Genomic DNA, 21,890 nt, shown 5'->3' on the forward strand with positions numbered 1-21,890 from the left:
TCCTACTGAGTTGCAAGAGGCTTACTAAACCTGGAGTCTCGGCCAGGGACAGTGGCTCACGCCTCTAATCCCAGCACTTTGGGAGGCCAAGGTGGGCAGATCTCGAGCTCAGGAGTTTGAGACCAGCCTGGGCAACACGGCGAAACCCCACCTCTACAAAATATACAAAAATTAGCCAGGCGCGGTAGCGTGTGCCTATAATCCCAGCTACTTGAGGGGCTGAGGCAGGAGGATTGCTTGAGCCTGGGAGGTCAAGGCTGCAGGGAGCTGTGATGACACCACTGCACTCCAGCTTGGGTGACAAAGCGAGACTCTGTCTCAAAAAAAAAAAAAAAAATCCAAAGTCTTTACCCCTTGAAGTTACTAGAAAAATCCGACCTATGTTATTTCACTTTAAAAATACCAACTTACCATGACCTTTTCCTTTCAGAAGCTCTCTTAGGCAATTCTACCTTTGGACTATAAGCTTCTTACAAAATAATTCATTTTTCCCATTCCCGAGTGTGTGCGGGTCTCAATTTTATGGATGTCTTTGGCAAGTCTGAGATCATTCAGCCAGGGTTCCATCCATCTGCTTCATAGACAGTTCCACTCACTTGGCCCATGAAAGCACTCCATGCACTCCCCACCCACGGTCAGCCCTTACCCAGGTCCCTCTCTGGCTCCCACTCTGTGGCACCCCCACCCCCGCCATGGCGCCAGCACAGCTGTGTGGCAAGAATAACCCAGCCCTCTGTGTCTACCGCCCACCTCCCATTGACTACAGGCCTCCCTGCAATGGGCTTCAGCCCCAGCACTCCATTGTGACTGCCCTTGCTAAGGTCACCTAGTGGTCTCTAGGTTACAGAATCTAAAACACATGGTTTTCAGGCCTTACCATTCTGGGTTCTCTGTAACATCTAGCACTGCTGCTCCTTTCCTCTCACTGAAGGGTCTCGTCACTCACCTTCAATGTCCACTGTGGACCATCTTGCTTTTCCTCTGTCTCTCCCTGCATTCCCTAAGTGGGGCTATTCTTCAGGTGCAGGTCTGGACCTTCTCATTCTACCCTCATATCCTCCCCAGCGCGGCCTCATCCATACAATGATGACTCACAAATGTATATCTCAGCTCAGACCTCTCCCCCAAACTCCACGCTCATCTATCCAGCTCCTTGGCCTGTGCGCCTTATAATAGGTACTCCATAAATGTTTGCCAGTACACACCAACAGTTAACAAGGACCTGCTTGTGCATGATTCTGTGCTAGGTACAACAGGGGATGCATGTCCCCCAGCTCAAGGGACACAAAGAGGAAAAGTTAGGCAACGTCAGAGAAAAGGCAGACCTCACCTGGCTGGGGTTCCCAAGGAAGGCACCATAGGGAAGACAGCATTTGGGTTGTGTCTTGAAAGACAGCTCAGAAACTAGCATTTTATCCTGCACAATGGGATGTTTACGACTCAGGACCCCTACATCACATTGAGAGACCGTGAAGCCTTACCTAGCTATTTTAAGCTGGTGTTTTGTGTTCCCATGTTGGATGAAAACCTCCTAGAGAAAGGCATTTTTTCAAAGCAGAGCTCTTTCCAGCGCTTTCTGTGACAATAGTGATCTCTTTACATCTCCCCTCACCCGATTCTAGTCTGGTATAAAAATGACACACCTTTGGACCCAAGTCTGCTGGCCCCAGTCCTGATCTCACTCAACAATGAGTTATTATCCTTTTGGAAAATATCAAAGACCACCAGAAATCAAACAAAACAAGAACTTCTATTTAGTAGCAGGAAAATACATAAGATCTGTTTTATCTAACCCTGCTAATAAACACTCTGAAGAGGAAAGCGCTATCCATATCTTCACTTATGCCACCTAGCCTTCTCTCAGTCTCCTCTCAGCTGGGCTGGACAGGCCCTCACTGGGCTCCCCCACTGCAGGGACCATACCAAATGACTTGTTCCGTGCCTATCTTCCCCGACGCTGTGAGTTGGTGGGCACCAACTGCTGTGCCAGGCAGCACCCAACACAAGCATGTTGAAAGAAAGAATTTCAGACTCTCTTTTATTTTTTGAGTCGTTGTCTCGCTCTGTTGCCCAGGCTGGAATGCAACGGCGCGATCTCGGCCCACTGCAATCTCCACCTCCATGGTTCAAGCAATTCTCCTGCCTTAGCCTCCTGAGTAGCTGGGATTACAGGCACCCGTCACCACGCCCGGCTAATTTTTGTATTTTTGGCAGAGATGGGGTTTTGCCACGTTGGCCAGGCTGGTCTTGAACTCCTGACCTCAGGTGATCCACCCGCCTAGGCCTCCCAAAGTGCTGGGATTACAGGCATGAGCCACCACACCCGGCCAAATTTCAGACTCTTACTAGAGAGTTCTATACATTCTCATTACATGTACTTAGTATTATGCGCTTCCATGTTATCATTAAAACATTACACTTGATCATGTTTCCAGGCATTTTTAAGCTAACAACAGCTCTCTATAAAGAAAGTTTGAAAATCCATGCTCGACAAACCACATCTCTCTCACAAGAGCTTGGAGGACTTCCCAGCAGGAAAGGAAACATCCTCACACCCACCAGAGTTGCATACCCGGCACATCTGCTGAACTCCACCAGGGACCTGGTGGCTTCCTCATGATCAAAAGGAGACAGCTGCTCTGTGCAGTGGGGTGGCACTGGGCTGGAACTTGGGGGAACCTGCTTTGGGGCACAGGTTTCCTCCTCTGTAAAATGAAGGAGTTGGACTTTCAAGATCTGAAGCCACTGCTGGTTCCGACAACCAGCTCTCTTCTACCGTCATATCCTAACAGAACAAAACCACGCCCGCTCATTCATCACAGGCAGAACCTGGGGTCATCATTTGAGTGAGGCCCACAAGGTGGGAAAATGCCCGGATTTGAGGTCAAAAGACCCGATTGTGTATCCTAACTAGCATTTTCAGGCTGTGAGGCCTCTGTAAATGTTGTGCACTCAAAAAGGATTATTACTCTTTCTAGCTACTCCACCAAACACGCCAGCCATGACCCCAGACCTCAAGGAGCCACATCCCTCCAAAAGGAGAGGCAGAGACATATTCAGAAAAACGCCCTTTTCAGTGTGTGTTTCAGTGCTGGGAAGATGGAGGGCCCGGGAGCTATGAGAACTGGGTGAAGTAGTCCAGAATGGCTTCCTGGAGGAAGTAAGCTTGGGGATTTCCAAGTAGTTGACAACTTCTTTCAAGATAAATACTGCATTTATCTGCTTTCTCACCTCCTCACCTTTGCTCTTCAAACTTGGCATGCCATTGTCACTAATCATGGGATTTTTCTATAACCATCAAGCAGAAAGCTGGTTAGCTGGTTTCCCAATGGCTGAGAAGTCATCTATCCTCCATGCAGAACAGATACTCCCATCACCAAGGGTCTTGCTCCTTTCCTGATGCTCAGTTTTCTTGCTGCCACCTAAGACTCTCCTTCACTGTGCCCATCTAGGTCCCACAGGCTCTGAGGAGCACTTCCACACCTGTAGCCTCTCCTTGTCTGAAGTCCTGCGGCACTTACTGTCAAGACTAATTGCAGAACCACTAGGAATGATACCCATAATAATCACAGCTCCTCCCCTTTACCGCATGCTTCTCCAGCCAGGTACTTGCTCAGCACGTCAGTCATTATTCAGACAACGTCCACACACCCCGTGAGATGGGTGCCACCGTTATCCCTGTGCCCGAGATGGATCCAAGATTCAAAAGCTTAGATTCCTTACCGGAGGCCACATGATCAGTTTTAGGGAAGATTTCTACAAGCCTTGAAGGCCTGGTACGAATCTGCATCCTAGAACAACGTGTCCAGTGATCCCTTTTGTCCACTGTGTGCTAGGCACTGCAAATGTGAAGATGTGGATGGCCAGGCTGTGCTTGGAGGGCCTCACTCTCTACCTGGAGGCAGCCCATCAACCACAGTGCGCTGGTTTATCTGGGAGCTGCTCTCAGACGGTTTCAACCACTGCCATCTCCATAATCCATCACCCAGGGATGCACAAGGCAACTAACAGGTGCTCAGCAAAGGCCAGCTGAGATAAACTGAACAGGAGATGTTAGAGAAATGTACAAAGTCCTTCGGGTAGATTTCTCTCTGTTGTTAAATATCTCTCTCATCTCTGGACTTCTGTACCCACTTCCAGAGGGTACAGTGGTTACAGAAGTCTCCCTACAGAAGTCCAGAGATGACAGACATGCTCTTCTGATTACTCCTACTCACCCTTTGGTCTTGGCTCCAATGTCTTTTCCCCAGGGGAACCTTCCCAGACCACCACCCCTTGCTCAAATGGAACCAGGCTCCCTGGACTTCTCATGCATGACTCCTAGCATTTGCAGTGTTACCCTTGTGAGTGCTTCCTCTTTGCTCACTACTATATCTGGAGCCCAGCACAGCATAAGTTGCCAGTAAAATGTGCTGAATGAACAAATGAGTTAATGCCACTGAATCTATATCAGCCTTGCCATGACTCCAGGAGGGTGGTTAACCAGACATTATCTTCCTTGCTTTACTGATGAGGAAATCATGGCCCAGAGGGCATATATCTCTCACCTGGGCTTGGGGCACTGCGAGACAGGACCTAAGCGCCCCAAAGGGGGCCATGCCTTTTTCTTGTTGGATTATTTGGCAACCAGCACAGCTCTGAGCACACAGCAGATGTGGATTCAAAGTAGATGGAAATAGCAACTAAATGACCTCAGAGATGGAGCCAAAACAACTTTTCTGTTTGTTTGGCATCACATTTCCATCAAAGCAGACTGTGGAGGGAGGCCATTCTGTTTGCATTTTGACTCTATTCTACCTGTTCTGTTCTGAGAACACAGCTCAGTGCTGAAGGGACACAACAAAATCTGCGGGTGTGGGTGAGATTCTGCTTCCGTGGGAAAAAAAAAAGACTTTCCTACAGTCTCATCATCTTTGTAATGAAGTGCTAAGGTGCTCCTGGAAGTGCTCATGGCATGAGTTCCAGGAATTCAAAGATTGTCAGTGCAACTTGATACACATTTGCTCAAGGGCTAGGGCAGAGCACTGGACCAGAAGTCAGAATCCTGGCCTCTGGGCTTACTCCAGATCCCAACCAACAGGGTGACCCTAGATGATGCAGTGTCCATATGGGTAAGATAGGGTCAACAGCACCCACACTGCCTTCATCACAGGGCTGTAGCCAAAAAAGCTCCAATATTTGAGACAGGAGGTGTGAAAAGCCACAGGCAGTAACAAGATGTGTGGCATATTGCAAGGCTGCTCCTGGCCTAGGGGTGACTGTGCAGAGAGTGCTTTTGGAGGGGGAAGGGGGAGCTGTTTGTTGATAGTCTCCCACATGGAGGCAGAGATAACTTCAAAGAAAACTGTGCTTACCTGTTTGAAGGTGCCCAAAATAGAAAGAATGGCCTCTTAAGCCCCCTAAATTTAGATAAAGACTGGGTGCTGGCAGGTGGAAGGAGGGGAGGATGAAGTCAAAGTCAAGATTCTCTGGGTTGGAGTCAGGTCTTCGCATCCCACTCACCATATGACTTAGAGCAGGCAGGTAACGCACCCTGAGCCTCCATTTCCCCATCTGTCAACTGTGAAGTAATGACAACTACCCCTTTAAAGATTGGTATTCAAATATATTTTTCATTTCTCTTAAGAAAGGATGCTACTGAAAAATGGTAAAGCCCTTTACTGGGTGTGGGACGAAGAGGTCCACCCAATATGACATGTAATCAGTTGAAGGTGGCTTGTTCCTTGCCCCCGGTGAGGGAGCTATCTGAGTGGGCCTCTTTGCAGAGTGGTCATCTCTGCACCACGCATAACCGTAGGTGATGAGGGGCCCAATTCCATGAGAAGCTGTTCAGTTTCGGCCAGGACCTCCCTCATACATGCTGGATATTTCCATCGGGCAGGCAGTCTCAAAGGCATGTCAGAGGGAGTGAGTGAGAGAGAGGACCCTCCAGTGCTGAGGAGGTGGGAAGGAGGGTGGGTTCCACACGAGGGAAGCAATGCTGCTTACCTTCACTCCAAAGTGACCGCCATCTCTCAGAGCAAGGGCACACAACCCCACCTGCCCGATGTTTCCACTGCTTAGCCAGCACTCAGGAAGCACGATGCCAGAAAACACTTCTAAAATGCAGCCAGGAGGGCAGCCCCTGCCACTTCTCCACCGCCAAATTGGTCCCAACTAACCTCAACCTGGTGGCAGAAATGCTGCCAAAGAATGTAATAAACATTCCCAATTCGAAAAAGAATTCAATCAAGATTTTGTAAGCATCTCCCATGCTCTGTCCTAAGCACTACAGGGAGATGTGAGGGAAATAAGACACAGTTACTGTCCTCAAAGAGCTATTGGTCTAAAGGGAAAGAACTAACACAAAGGAAATGATCCTGTGGGTGAGAAGCTCAGGTTTCTAGGATCTACGGGAGAAATATGCTTTATTTCAGTCCCTGAAAATATTGGAGGCAGGGACATTTTTTTAAACAATCTTTCAGACATCTATGTTAATCTTGTCATTAGTCACATTTCCATTTTACCCCTGGCTGCTAGAAAGCTCAAAGCCAAACGTGCAGGCTACTTCCAACAATCTCACAAACCTTACAACATATAATACTGTGTACTAACATTAACTCTGATGTCATCTTATTTTCCTATTTTCTTGTCTTCTCCCCTAATTTCGTTGTCTATCTTTATTTGTATTTACTGGATTTACTATTGTAATTATTGGATTTCTGAGCGTTACCACAGATTCTTTTTCTGAACAATGTAGACTTTGCAAAATATATTTTAAGGCCGGGCGTGGTGGCTCATGCCTGTAATCCCAGCACTTTTGGAGGCCCAGATGGGCGGATCACGAGGTCAGGAGATCGAGACCATCCTGGCTAACACGGTGAAACCTCGTCTCTACTAAAAATACAAAAAAAAAAATTGGCCGGGCGTGGTGGCAGGAGCCTGTAGTCCCAGCTACTCGGGAGGCTGCTGAGGCAGGAGAATGATGTGAACCCAGGAGGCGGAGCTTGCAGTGAGCCAAGATGGCACCACTGCACTCCAGCCTGGGTGACAGAGCGAGACTCTGTCTCAAAAAAAAATACATATATATATACATATATATATATTTTAAAAGTTGATTAATACTACAAAGCTATAGTAGTCAAGACTGTCATGAGGATAGATGTATGGATCAATAGAAGAGAACCTTAAGAGTCCAAAAAGAAACCCTTACATTTACAGTCAAATGATTTTCTACAAGGGTGCCAAGACAAGTCACTGGGGAAAGCACATTCTTCTCAACAAACAGTGCATGGACATCTGGATATTCACATGCAAAAGAATGAAGTTGGACCCCTACCTCACATCTTATACAAAAATCAGGTCAAGATGGATCAAAGACCTAAATGTAAGAGCTAAAATTATAAAACTCTTAGAAGAATGCAAGGGAGTAAGTTTTTGTGACCTTGGATTAAGCAACAGTTTCTTAGATACAACACAAAAAGCGAAAGTGACAAAAGTAAAACAAATTTAGCTTCATCAGAATTTAAAACTTTTGTGCTTCAAAAGACACCATCAAGAGAGTGAAAAAACAACCCACAGAATTGAAAGAAATAAAATGGAAGAAAATATTTGCAAACCATATATCTGATAAAGGAACTTACATCCAGAATATATAAGGAACTCTTATAATCCAACAGTAGAAAGACAACCCAATTAGAAATGGCTAGCCGAGCGTGGTGGCTCACGCCTGTCATCCCAGCACTTTGGGAGGCCAAGGCGTGTGGATCACCTGAGGTCAGGAGTTCAAGACCAGCCTGACCAACATGGTGAAACCTCGTCTCTACTAAAAAAAAAAAAAAAAATACAAAAAATTAACCAGGAGTGGTGGCAGGCACCTGTAATCCCAGCTACTTGGGAGGCTAAGGCAGGAGAATTGCTTGAACCCAGGTGGTGGAGGTTGCAGTGAGCTGAGATGGCGCCATTGCACTCCAGCCTGGGCAACAAGAGCAAAACTCTGTCTCAAAAAAAAAAAAGGAAAGAAAAAAAAAGAAATGGCTAAAGGATTTGTAGATGTTCCTCCAAACAAGATATACAAATGGAAGGCCAGGTGCAGTGGCTATGCCCATAATCCCAACACTTTGGGAGGCTGAGGCAGGTGGATCATCTGAGGTCAGGAGTTCGAGACCAACCTGGCCATCATGGTGAAACCCTGTCTCTACTAAAAATACAAAAATTAGCCAGGTGTGGTGGCACACACCCATAATTCCAGTGATTCAAGAGGCTGAGGCAGGAGAATCACTTGAACCCAGGAAGCAGGGGTTGCAGTGAGCCGAGATGGCACCATTGCACTCCAGCCTGGACGTCCCAGTGAGACTCAATCTCAAAAACAAACAAACAAACAAAAAACACAAATGGCCAAAAAGCACAAGGAGAGATGATCAATATCATTAGCCAATAGGGAAATGCAAATCAAAACTATAATGAGATACCACTTCACATCCACTAGAATGGCTAAAATAAAACAGACAATAACAAGTGTTGACAAGGATGGGAAGAACTGGAACCCTCATACATTGGTGGTGAGACTGTAAAATGGTACAACCACTTTGGAAAACGATTTGGCAGTTTCTCAAAAAGTTAAACAAAGCTACCAAATGACCCCATAATTCCACTTCTAGGTATCTACTCAAGATAAATGAAAACACATTTTCACAAAAAAAGCTTGTACACAAATATTCATAGCAGCATTATTCATAATAGCCAAGAAGTGAAAACAACCCAAATGTCTATCAACTGAAGAAAGGACAAACAAAATGTGGTATATCCATACATTGGAATACTATTTGGCCACAAAAAGGAATGAAGTACTGACACATGCTACAAATGGATGAACCCTGAAAATATGTTAAGTGAAAGAAGTCAAACACAAAAGTCCACAAATTGTATGATTTCATCTATATGAAATGTCCAAAAGAGGCAAATCCAGAGAACCAGAAAGTAGACTAAGTTGCCAGGGCTAAGGGAGATGGGTAGGAAGTGACTGTTAATGGGTATGAGGTTTCTTTTTGTGGTGTTGAAAATGTTCTAAAATTAGATAGTGATGATGGTTGCACAACCCCATTAATATACTAAAAACCACTAAATCATATACCTTAAAAGAGTAGATTTATGGTATATGAATTATATGCCAATGAAGATATTATTTTTCCAAAATAATATTTTTGGAAAATAACTATTTTTCCAAAAGTTTATTGAATAAAGTCTGGACTTGTGTTACTAGTAACGTACCAACGTTGTTTCTTAGTTTTGACATGTGTATCACGGTAATGTAAGATGTTAACATTACGGACATCTGGGTCAGGGGTACACTGGAACTTTCTGTATTATCTGTGTACAGTTTTTCTGTGTATCTACAATTATTCCAAAAGGAAGAATTTCTTTAAAGAAAAGACTGGTCATACAGAGCTAACTATTATATAATGATTTAACTAGGCTTCCATGACTGTAGTGTACCTGCCCACTGGACCATAGCTGCTCAATGGCAGGAGGCCCACTTTGCAACCAGGGCAGCCCACACAGGGCTGGATGGCACAGACACAGAGAGGCAGAACAAGTAACAATGAGCACTTGCATCTGCATGGCAAGGAACGCTCTTCTTCCCTCTTGTATCTTCTTCAAGCCTCACAACAACACTATGAAGTCAATACTGTCACGTAGGGGGAGGGACTACCGAGCTGCCGTCAGCATCCTATCCCCCATCACTCCCAACTCTCTCTGTTTATATACATACACTTCTGTTTTGTCAAACCCAAGTTCCTCTAAATCCAAATCTTGTGACATATCCCGCTACAGGCTGGGGTCATGGGAAAACTAGGTGGGCAGTTCTTGGCCTTTCCTCCACCAGCAGAGGTGGTGATTCTCCCTTGAATGTTCCAAGAGTCACTGCATCTATATGCCTTGATTTGAGCCACAGATGTCTGTGAGTTTGAGTCGTATCCCCCAAACAGCATAGAACTCCAAGGGCACGGCCAATATCTTACTTATTCCTAAACCCCCTGGGTCTTAGACACTCAAGCACAGAATGAATTATTTCATTCACTGATGACCTAGAGGTGTTCAGCAAGCACAGTCACCCTATCCCTAAAGGAAACCTGCTGGTTTCAGGCAGAGAACTCCTAAAAGGCAAACATTCTTGTTGGTCATCTCTTGCCGGCATGGACATCACTAATGGGCTAGGGTTCTATTTTCTGAGAAGCACTGAGTTGGTTTCCCCCGCTGACGAGCCTGGGAGCTATGGCTTCATGTTATCTGGAGACCCGGGTGGGTGGGAAGTGGGCCGTGGAGGAGGAGCGGGCTGGCACGCTCCACCAGGCTGATGGCAGCCCCCGCTTCCTGTGGGGCCCATGGCCCGCTGACATCACTGAGAGGCCGGCGGAGTGCAAGGGGCACGCGGATGTCGCAACTGCAGGCAGCACGCGGGGTCATGTGAAGTTCAGCTCTGGGGTTTTCTCAGTCCATTGGGTTTTACTCATCCCTTGTCCATTAAGCGTGTTTCCCCCTCTCGCTTTTCCTTCTTTGTGTGCGTGTGTGTTTTAATTATTCCATGGCTCTTGGCTTGCTTTCATAACCTCACATTAACATTTCTCATTGCTACTGAGAAACAAGGCATTCCACCCACTGGAATGCAAAGACACCAGAGAGAATTCCAGCTCTGTGCAGGAACCCTTGGGGAGAGGGTCAGTATCCAATCACCAAAGAGGAGGATGTGAGAATTACATGCAGCATGAGGGTACCAGCCTCTCAGGCCACAAGGTCCACTCTGATATTCTACCCATTTTACAGATGAGGGCCACAAGTCCCAGAGGGTTAAAGTGATTTGCACAAGGTCACCCAGCTTCAATCAGGGCAAAATGACTCAATTTTTCAAAACTGCTATCACAAAGCATTTTTCAGTGCATGGCAAGCATTCCACACAAAAAGCATTTGCACACACAAAGAACTTACAATGAAAATTATGTCTTACAGTTAACAAGCCATGAGAATGTTCTAATCATCAGCATTAAAAACACCCAAATGCATATTCATCCCATGCATTCATTCGACAAGTATTTGTGAAGTGACCATGCTTTACCAGGCACCGTGCTAGGCTCCAGAGACACGAAGATGAATAATAACTGGTCTTTGCCAACAAGAACTCAATTGTGAGACAAAAGCCAATTTGAGGAAAATTAAGCCTATTTCAAACATGCCTTGATCTATGTTAACATTCATAATACATAATATCTTCTTTGATCTCCACAGTTTTCTCTCTACCTCCAGATCAGTGCAATCTCTGGTTTTCCACTCTTTCTTTCCAAATGAAAATGGAGCACAACTGTCATTTTCAATCTACTAAGTCATAAACCACAAGGCAGGCTGCAAGGACCAAATGCTCCATTTTAGAACGAGTCCAGTGCAGAGAACACAGCCCGCACCACAAGACAGGGAGCTGCGGTCCAGATGACTGACATGCGCTTAGTGACCTGGCCTCCGACCCAGGGACCGGTCCCATGGAGCCCCCGTCCTTGAGGGCTCACTGCCTGGGACTCTGAGAAGAATAACCCAGAAACCAATGATTTCAACATATTGTGGTGTGTGTCAGACCTAGGCGTGCTCAGCAGCTGGGGGGACACATTTGCAGTGGCCAGGAGAAGGGGGCATCTGAAGGCTGCTTCCTGGAGATCAAGATGGGACTACATTTTGGAGGAAGTCAGTTGAATAGGCTTGGGACGTTCCAGGCTGGTATGGGCAAAGCAAGGAGGCAAGAAATGGCTTGGCACAGGGTGGGGAGGCAAGCAGGCTTCTAGTATCACCAGAGTGGGGATTCTCAACCTTTCTGGGCAAAGCATGATCATTTTCAATTCCAGTGATTTTCACAGACCTCTCCCGTGGTGGCAGTTGTACTTGAAATCAGTCACTCCACAAATGCATTTAATCCCTGCCCATTTACAACAATAATACAACCTCACAGAGTCTGCAGCTGCCAGGTTGGAAAGCTTCTTACCGGAGCCCCCCAGGGCAAGGCCAAGTGAGAGAAGATGGAGGACACTGTGCAGACCCCAAGGGACAAGGTGAGTTATCCCCAAAGCACTACGAACCACTGGACGGAAGGGTTCTAACCAGGGAGGTGCTGAAGCAAGACCTGTCCTTTAGAAAGATCACCCTACGCACAGCGCGAGAGGCGGTGGGGGGTGAGCGGGGAGAGGAGAGCAGATCCAGGGAGGCTGCTGGGGGAGATGACCTGGAGGCCCAGTCACCTAGGTGAGGGAGGATGACTTTCCACACCAGATGTCAGTATCACAGAAGCCTCAAGCCTCAGATAATCCTCCCTTCCAAAACCTAACCAAAGCCAAAATCCCCTACTCAATTTCAACAATAGTCAAAATCAAATGGCTCCTCCTTTCTCAGGCCATATCCCTATGGAAGGGAAGGGTGAGGCTTTGGGGTGGGTGAAGGCAACAGTATGGGGCAGGGGAGGGAAGTGGAGGGACAGAGGGAGGCCTTGTCCATGCAATAACCACAGCGACAGGCAGCGACTTAGGCTGGGCAAACCAAGTGACCGTGGCAAGGCTCAGAGAGGCGGGAAGGGCCGGGGGAAGTCCCTCTCCTATCAGAAATTACTCGCAGCCGAATGACGGACTTCATCTGTCTCTGCCTGCGGGTGACCACAGACTGCATCAGGAGGGCAGGAGGGCATGGCGACAAGACTTTCCCCTCGCCTGGCACCTCAGAAAGCAGAGCTGAGAAATCTCACCCTGGGAAGAAGGGTGGGGTGCTTATGTGGTAGGAGTAGCGCAGCGGGTGGGAAGATTTCGAGGCTCTGAAAGGCCCACTCCCCTCCACCCAGATAAAGCTACTTCTCTCTTGGTTTCCTTGGGGCTATCACAGTCACTGTGCCTGAAATTCCCACCATTTGTCATTCCTTTGGCATCCAAGGCCCAACGACTGACTACACCAAAATCTTCAGTTAAAGCATGACTCATTAAAATCTTTTTTTTTTTAATGCACTCAGTAAACATTTATTGAGGGCTTGACTGTTCCAGGTACTGTGCTGAGCCCTGGGTGGGAGAGAGGGCGATGACTAAGGCTTGGGAAGTCAGGGCTAGGGAAGCCGACAGAAGCCAACGTGCGGACGGGGCCCTGTGAACTCAGCTAAGGAGACTGGACTCAACTTGGACTCCCTGGAAAGCTACCAAAGAGTTTTAAACCACTGGGGAATGATATGTTTTGATACCACCATTCTGGGTCCCCTGGGGTAATAAATACTATGCCATTAGCACCATTAACACCTTCGTGTGAATTAGGTAATCAGATAAGTGTCACCTTGCAAAAGACTGAGATGTAGAACTGGTAAGTTTTGATGCCAGAGAGTGAAGCCAGGAAGAGCCAGTGCTCAGTGGCTACTCCGGGGGTAACGGAGAGCAGGGGACAGACCCCAAAGGAAGCTGGGTGTGGGGCCATCACAGCATAAGTGTCCTCCACATATGATGCATGCCCGTAAATATTTACTGAGCTCCTTGGTTCTGGGTCCTGAGCATAGCGGAAAACAAAAGAAATGGCCCCTGCTCTCAAGAGGAAGATAGACAGTAAATAATCACAGATTTAGAACTACAAGCTGGAGTAGGGTCTCGGAAAGAAAAGAACAGTCTCTATGAGAGAGTGTATTGGGGATAGAGTTAGGATGAAGGGGAGGAATTAGAAAGGGCTCTCTTAGATGACATTTAAGGGGAGACCTGACTCACATTCGCCAGCTGAAAACTATGGGGACAAGCATTCCAGGCAGAAGGAACAGCATGTGCACAGGCCCTGAGGAAAGAAACGTAAGGTCAGGGTAGGCCTGAGAGGTTGAGATTTGAACCCTTGTTTGGGATTCAGACCCTCATCCTCAAGGCAGCAGGAGGCCCTGAACAATTTTCAGCAGATATGACAGATGACAGATGTACATTTCTTAGAGATCATGCTGGCTGCCGGTGGAGAATGGGCCCAGTGGAGAGGAGGGTGCAGGCAGGGAGACCAGGTAGGAGGGAGACGGGGCCAGAAACATCCTGATTTGGGTGAGGAAGCAGCAGTGGAGACGGGGCATTTGATGAACTTAGATATTCTGGGGGCAGAACTGAAAGGGCTCGGTGATGTCCTGGATGGTGAGGGAGAAGAAGAGGCTAAAATGACTGCTTCCCGAGGTCTGGATGGTGGTGCTTTTCATTGGGAAGGGGAGGCCTGGAAGAGGCTGTGCAGATGGCAGGGAGGGCAGGGGAATGAACGCAGATGAAGGCTTCGATTCAGGACATGCTCAAGCAAGGCCTTCAGAGGCAGCACAGCACAGATGTCAACAATGGGCCCTGGCCTGACCTAGGGCAATAGGAGGCATTAGCAGGCCCTGTGTTGCTTTAGGCAGGTTGAAAACCCCGCGGGATCTCCAGTCAGGGCATCAGGGTAAGAGACACATTCCTGTTCTCCCTCCTGTGCCCTGTCAGAGAGAAAGGCTTTCCCTTTTCTGGAAGTGCCAAAAATGCAGCACAGGAAACTCATTCTGCTGCCAGAGTGACTAATATTTATCACTGGTATATACAGTAGCCATTCTTCAAGGCCATGAATTTCTGCCCACAGCTAGAGCCACAATTCTCTCAGCCACCCTGCCCAAGCTCAGCCCTGCCTCAGCATTCCACAGGGCTGAATAATACTCTTTGCTTCCCGTAGGGGCTGTGCTTACCCAACAGCCCGGCATCTTCTCAGCGTCCTGGGCTCACCGCATACAGCTCAAGGTTCAAGGTTTCCACTGTGGCCGTGGAGGTGCACCATGATCTCGTTCCCCTACCCCTCCTTACCCATCCTGCCTGAGTCCCCACCACCAAACAGAGGCAGCTCCTCCCTCCCTGTATAACGCAGAGGAAGGACACAGAGGGCAGGAACTTTGGAGAGCACCTCATCCAACCTTTTTGTTTACTGAGGAGTAAACTGAGGCTCAGAGAAGTCAACTGACTTGCCTAAGGTCACACAACAGAGCTGAGACAAAAACTTCAGGCCAGGGCTCTTTCCTTGGAAAGAAAGGGCCAAAGGTGGCAAGGCCTCCTGACAAACAGTACCTCCTGTTCAGGGAGGTGAGATGGAGCCACAGGTGGCTTTGATACTGAGAGACCCCAAGGAAGCAGACAAGGAAGAGCAGAGCCACTGGGACACCTGCAAGACCAAACTCTGAAAGAAGTCTGCACGCAGCTGCACGGTATCTGTCCCCAGACAGCTCTCAGATGGGAAGCAGCTTTCAGTACTAAAAGGGGGAGAAGAACTGGATCCCAGGACACAGACCTCAGTTCTTAATGGAAATGGCTTCATTCTTGCAATGCAGTTTATACATTTATCTAGGCCCAGAGTCTCTGTCAACGGAAGAGGGTGGGCAAAGCCCACAGAGGAAGTACTTTCTTGTGTGGCAATGACCATCGGGGAAACAAGATAACACGGAGTATAGTGATCCAGTGTAAACTTGGCCATTTGTGCCAAGCCCTTTGCCAAAGTTATCCGTCTTCGGCCACCTGACGGAAGAGAAGGCACTCATGGGAAAACAGCTGGAAAAAGGACACTGCCCAAAATTAGTATGAATATTTATCACTTACTGGGGTCCACGATAAAGGCCCTACGAGGCTGGAATCCTTTCCAATCTCAGGTGTTCCTGGACTCAGGGATAATGAGGGGTGACTGCAAAATGCAGAATGCCGGGAACACAGAGGACAGCTTCAGAGGGCAGGCCCTTCTTCCTAGAAGCTCCATCTTCTTCTAGAATCAGATACATTGATTAGTGTCTCTTCCCCAATCAAACCTGCGGCTAACCATGACTTGATGTATACAGTGACACCCTATAGCTGTGACGAGAACTGGGAAGGCATTCATTCATTCAAACACTCATTGAGCACCTTGTAATACCAAGTATTGTGTGAGACGCAGGGATTACAGAAGTTGAAATATACCCACTCCTGGTGGGGAAAAGCTCTTGGTTGTCAAAAGTTGGGGGCGGAGGTGGGGGGCAGACGAAAATCCTGAAATCCGATCTTATCTGTCTTCCTGCCTTTGAACGCTGCCACAACAAAACCAGCAGAGGCAGGCACTTTTAAAAGTAGGGCCCGTTGTGCACTTTCTCGGCTACGCACCCCTTTCCTTCCTCCAGGCTTCCTGTCTCCCTTCTGTACAGTCACCGCCAACTACCCTTGAACGTCAACACCTCTGGAAAAGGTGAAATAATTCTGCCACCTTCAATATGGCAAATAGCCTCTCTAATCAATCCAAGTAAGTGTTTATGGCAATCCAGCAATGAGCTTGGCACAAAGAAAGAAGTCCAGGGTGGTCACTCACGGTGATGTCAAAGCCAAAATGGTGGATCCAGGAGCACTGACAGTTGGAGGAAACCCTCCTCATTGTTGCAGCTCTGATCCAGCTCCTTGTTGCGCTGCGTGCTTAGGAAAACTGCACTGGGGTGGGGAGTCCACACGCAGGCCCACACCCCACACACATTCAGCTCCACAACCAGCAGTCACAGCTGGAAAGGGGTAGCTGGGCTGAGGAAACTGCAGCCCAGGGAGGGTGAGTGGGACTCAGGGATCCTGGACTCCAGGTCAGTAGCACACACCAGCACAGCGTCTACCCCAGAAGCCCTGGGCCAGACCCACCCAGCCTTAATGTCAGGGCACAGTTAGCCTGGACACAAAACCATGAATAACTCATGTTTGCATCGTGCTCTGCTGTTTTCCAAACTCCTTCTCATCCCTCACTCTCTCCTGATCATCATGCAGTCTTCAATACAGTCAAGGTGGGTCCTGCTATCCCCTTGTCGAGTGATGTGAAGTGAGTCCCAAGGAGGCCATGTGCCTTGTGTGAAACCACATGGAACAGGTTCAAGTGTGTAGCTTTTGCACGACCTTGACTACACGACCTTGACTATAACTCTTCTACTGGGGTGATGGGAGGCAGGGGGAAGGAGTTAAGAAAAACAACAAAAAGAACAGTACAGCTCCGTACAAAGGAAGTTGACAATCAAATTTGGGCAGATGAATGACACACAGACAAGCTGCCTTCACAGAAAAGAGCCAAATTAATGCATTCAAAAATGTGTACTGAGCATGTACTACATACCAGAGCTGGGAAGTGAGGCAGTAGACCATTCACAGACAGTTAAGACTAAGGAGATGCGACCTGTTCTGGGTTTAAAAGAAGAAAGGTACAGAGGAGTCTAGGAGGGCAACCCAGGAAACGTAACGGGGAGCTAAAACATGGCAGCAGTTGTGGAGAAAGCACATTGAAGAGGAGCTATGATGAGCCTCACCTGGGAGAAGCAGAGGGGCCACACAGAGGTAAATCCAGAAAGCGGTCACTTCCGGAGAACGTTAAATACCAAGCTAAGGGACCACGTATCCTGCCTACAGAAACATGGTATATCCAGATCTTCCCAGTCCATTCAAGGTCACTCCCTACAACTGACCAGCCAGGACCACCAAGAGGTTCAGAATTCTAGCTGTTTAACAGAATTCCCCATCATACATTGGACGGCCTTGTTCTCATCACACCCAGGACAAGTCTATACACACACATCATCCCAGTATGACCCTGAACTAGCACCTTGGACATACAATTCCCACAGATGAGGACAGATATGAACACTCACAAATCCACTCCACTGTTCAGAAGAATGTGGTGGAAGGCACACTTTCTAAAGGGCCGCATTTCACACATTTTAAGTGGTTTTCACACATTTCTGAGCAAGTGCATGACTGCTGTATGTGTATGAACGTAACAAGTTTCAAAAGGGAAAAAACAGTGGTTAAATCTGACTCATCCTACTCTCCTGGCTTTTTTCTTTCTCTCAACACAAACTCATGCACGCGAGCATGCACACACAACGCGCGCGCGCGCGCGCACACACACACACACACACACACTTTCACAGCATTTCCCCCAAGACTGATTTGAATAACATGGTGGGCCTCGAGGCAGGAAGGATTCATTGGGTCAATTCTCCTCACTCTCAACAAGCTCGCCTTCCAGGTGACCCATGAAAACACAATTTAACCATGAACTTCTGGAAGGCAGGACCTGGTTCTACTCACACGGCCTTAAACAGATCAGGTGCCTCATAATCCTGATTTGATGGCAGAAATAAATATCAGCACATTCCAAGCCCTGCTTCCCACAGCTAAGGCTCTCCTAAAGACAAAGGCAAATTCAGCTGTGCCAAGTACAACTCCCAACACAAACCAGTTTGCATTCATTCTTGTTTCTTTCAGTGGCACCCACCCTTGGATTTCATGTCAGTAAGAGTCTCAACAGCTAACAAAGCACTTTAACATCCATCATCTCATGTAGATGCTCACACCAACTCCATAAGATAGGAGAGGCCAGAAGTATCGTTCACATTCGAAGATAAGGACTCTGAATGTGAACAAGCTTTAGGTCACTTTCCTAAGGTCATGTAGCTAATCAATCTCGATCTTGTCATTCCTTGCCTACAGATCTCACCTCAGTTACTGAGAGTATAACTGAACTTCCAAGATCCTGAAACCTTATTCAGCTTCTCCTAGGGATTAAATAGATATTTCATTCAATTACAGCTCAACCTGTTCCAGTGGCATCATCATCACTGTCATCATCATTGCTATATTGGCACCGACCAGGACAGGATACCAGAGCTCGACCTCAGAGAGAAGGCAGGCCTACACACTACATGCCAGAGGGTGGGAGAGTCAGGGGGCTTGCTAAATTTGAAACCTTTTTCTGACATCCAAGTATTTAAACAGCTCATTGACTCCCATACGTAAATATTACTATAAGCTACAGTTTCATTTACCCTGTGCTGGGGCCAAGAGGGTTTGAAAGTAGAGTAAGCATAAATTAGGTACTGGAAAGTTTCTTATTTCCTGTAGTGTCAGATGTTCATAGTCAAAAAGAAAAGAAAAGAAGAAGCAGTGTCACATGGCAAGCCTCCCATCAAACACCAAACGTATGTATTTGCACATAATTAGTCCCTTTCACTAACTGCCCAAAGCGAGTAGCACAACAGGAATTGTTCTAGACACATCCACAAGGACACAACCCAGGACTTGGGCTATTTCTATTTCTGCTACACAGCCCCAGAGCCTCCTGAGTCTCACCTCAGGGTGAGACAGACAGTTTCCCTGAGCACCCAAGGACGGCAGAAAATGCCAGGTGGAATAGAGCTGATCCTCAGTAACCCAGAACATACCCAAAGACATAAAGGAGCCAAAACCCACTTTTCCACTGTGACTTCCCCAATAGAAAGTGAGGAGGCTAGAAGCCAAAGCTCAACACTGGTACGCTGCTCTGTGCCCTTGGGCAAGTCACTAGCCCTCTCTGGGTCTCTGGTTCCTCATAAAGGTAGAGCCTGGATTGGAAAGTCCCATTCTTTCTTCTGCCTCAGTGTACACATAAATGACCCATTCCTTTCTTTCCCACCCAATACAAACCTATCAGAAACTAAGTCAGTGACATGGACACCATTAGAGGAATACATTTGATTTTAATATATATTAAAATCAATTTGTATGTTTATCAATATACAATATACAATATATCAGAGTATATCACAATATATTAATACTGTAATTAATACATTTATTAATACATTAACATATTGATACATGTAGCAAAAATCTACCATGTTAGCCATTTTAATGTGTATAATCTGGTGGCATTGAGTTCATTCACAATATTGTACAACCACCACAACTATTTTGTTCCAGAACACCCCTCAAGGAAACCCTGTATCCATGAAGCAGTCACTTCCCATTCCCCTCTCCTCCACCCCTGGCAACTATTAATCTGCTTTCTATCTCTATGAATTTGCCTATGGGGATATTGCATAGGAATGGAATCATGTGATATGTGGCTTTTGATGTCTGACTTCTTCAACTCAGCATAATGTTTTCAAGATTCATCCATGTTGTGGCACATACTTCATTTCTTTTTTTTTTTTTTTTTTTTTTAGATGGAGTTTCGCTCTTGTTGCCCAGGCTGGAGTGCAAGGGTGCAATCTTGGCTCACTGCAACCTCCGCCTCCTGGGTTCAAGCAATTCCCCTGCCTCAGCCTCCCAAGTAGCTGGGATTACAGGCATGTGTCACCACGCCCGGCTAATTCTGTATTTTTAGTAGATCTGGGGTTTCACCATGTTGGTCAGGATGGTCTTGAACTCCTGACCTCAAGTGATCCACCCACCTTGGTCTCCCAAAGTGCTGGGATTACAGGCACAAGCCACTGCACCTGGCCACGTACGTCATTTCTTGGCTCAAAAAATATTCCATTGTAGAGTGGAATATGCTTTTGAATTAACTGCTAAGTAAATCATTCCCAGACTGTAGTACTGTTATTAGCAATAATTAAATAAGATAATCTATGTAACGTATGGGGCACATGGTGTGCAATCAGTTAGCATTCACTTTTCATCATCAACAAAAATTCCTCATAGCACACCTCGCTGGTGGTGGTGTCATCACATCTTCCTTGGGAATCAATAGGCTGGAGGTGTCATCTAGATCCCATCTTCTGAGTACATGAATCAAAACATTTCTGCACAAGTATTACATACTCCCCCAGTTCTCCAATGTGTGCGGACCTCTGGTGAGTAAACCTTCCTTATGCAGTAACCATTATAAGCTAGCAAAACACTGGAACACTTCTTCAAGTAATCTTGCCACATGAAATTTACCAAAATAGAAAATCCATGGGGAGGTGGTGTAATTCTCCATTTTTCAAAATGACTTACAACAGGATTCCTTTAAATGGTTTTCCCAGTAGTCTTAAAACACAATTCAATTTGCACAACCAATATTTCAACAACATACCTTCTCTATAAAATACTATGCAGCTGTCTGAGCTGGGCTCCAATTTTGGAGGACAGCGATGCTTACAAGACATGAGGAATTGATGTCTGCTTTTCCCCCTAATCAGCATGCTGAATCCAGAGACAGAAGTCCTGAGTCCTTATCCCACTTTCCAGCCCTGTGACTTTGAACAAGAGCGGCTACTTCTTCTCATGTCAGTGTATTCTCAGGAATGCAGAAGTCACAGCCACTTTCTCTAAGGCTGACACACATGAATCAACAGGGCGGCACCACAGAGAGGAGAATTATCATGGGTACTCACAGAGTTGATCCTCGCTCAGGACATACGCTCTGTCCACGGTTTGGGGCAAAAGTCCACATTTGTGAAGCATTTCAGAACACTGTCCCATCTCCATGGGCTGCCTGACCCTCCTCCACACTGGCCCCCTCAGGAGCGGAGTCCACCCTCCCATCCATGTATGCCCTCCCACCGTCCCCAAGTCCCCCAGCTGAGCAACAGTGGGCCTTCGGACCCCCGCTGGGGATGCGTGGGACCCTCCATGCCCACTTCCACCTGCCTTCCGGGGGCTGTGGAGGCCTCCACAACCAAAGCAAGCCTCCCCAAGTGTCCTGTGGACAGTTCTCTCCCAACTCCCGAAGCTTGTTTTCTTTAATTAGCTCACTGTGGCAGGAGAAAAACGCAGCCCCACCCTTGAAATAAGCAGATCTGGGCCTCAAATGTACTCTGTGGTTTGCCTCTGTGCTGCCAAGCTGTTCGCCAGGGAGTGACAGGCTACCGGGGCTGAGAAGGCAGGGGCAGTAAGAAACCCCTGCTACGTTGAGATAGGCCTTTTTCTTCCTAACATCTGACATTCATTTCTCAACCACAAGCTGGGCTGCACCCTTTCCTGAGTCCCTGAAACCTGCGATTGTGGTTCCAATTAGGGGACGATTCCAAATCCTGCTGGCTTGCTTGCTCGCTCGCTCTCTCTTTCTCTGTCCCTCCCTCCCTCCCTCCCTCCTTCCTTCCTTCTTTTTTAATCAGCCTTGGGTAGGTGGGGGGGCAGTTTATG

The 21,890-nt window shown here is 47.2% G+C and overlaps 1 protein-coding gene across 6 annotated transcripts in view; it reads right to left on the minus strand.

Moving 5' to 3' along the window:
• The window catches only part of SMAD3 (SMAD family member 3), a 128,449-nt gene that overhangs the window by 73,915 nt on the left and 32,644 nt on the right, over positions 1-21,890 (minus strand). Inside the window, exon 1 of one of the 6 annotated variants that reach the window (XM_032175741.2) lies at positions 21,140-21,486. The exons of 3 other annotated variants lie outside the window; for them this stretch is intronic. In XM_032175741.2, coding sequence (XP_032031632.1) covers positions 21,140-21,198 — 59 coding nt within the window. In that variant the 5' untranslated portion in view covers positions 21,199-21,486. Of the gene's footprint in view, positions 1-411; positions 674-1,330; positions 1,385-21,139; positions 21,487-21,890 lie in introns of those variants that run through there. 2 more of the 6 variants (XM_058427141.1, XM_058427142.1) reach the window with 2 other exon arrangements.

This window comes from Hylobates moloch, unplaced genomic scaffold, assembly GCF_009828535.3.
Source record: "Hylobates moloch isolate HMO894 unplaced genomic scaffold, HMol_V3 SCAFFOLD_14, whole genome shotgun sequence".
Taxonomy (NCBI): Eukaryota; Metazoa; Chordata; class Mammalia; order Primates; family Hylobatidae; genus Hylobates; species Hylobates moloch.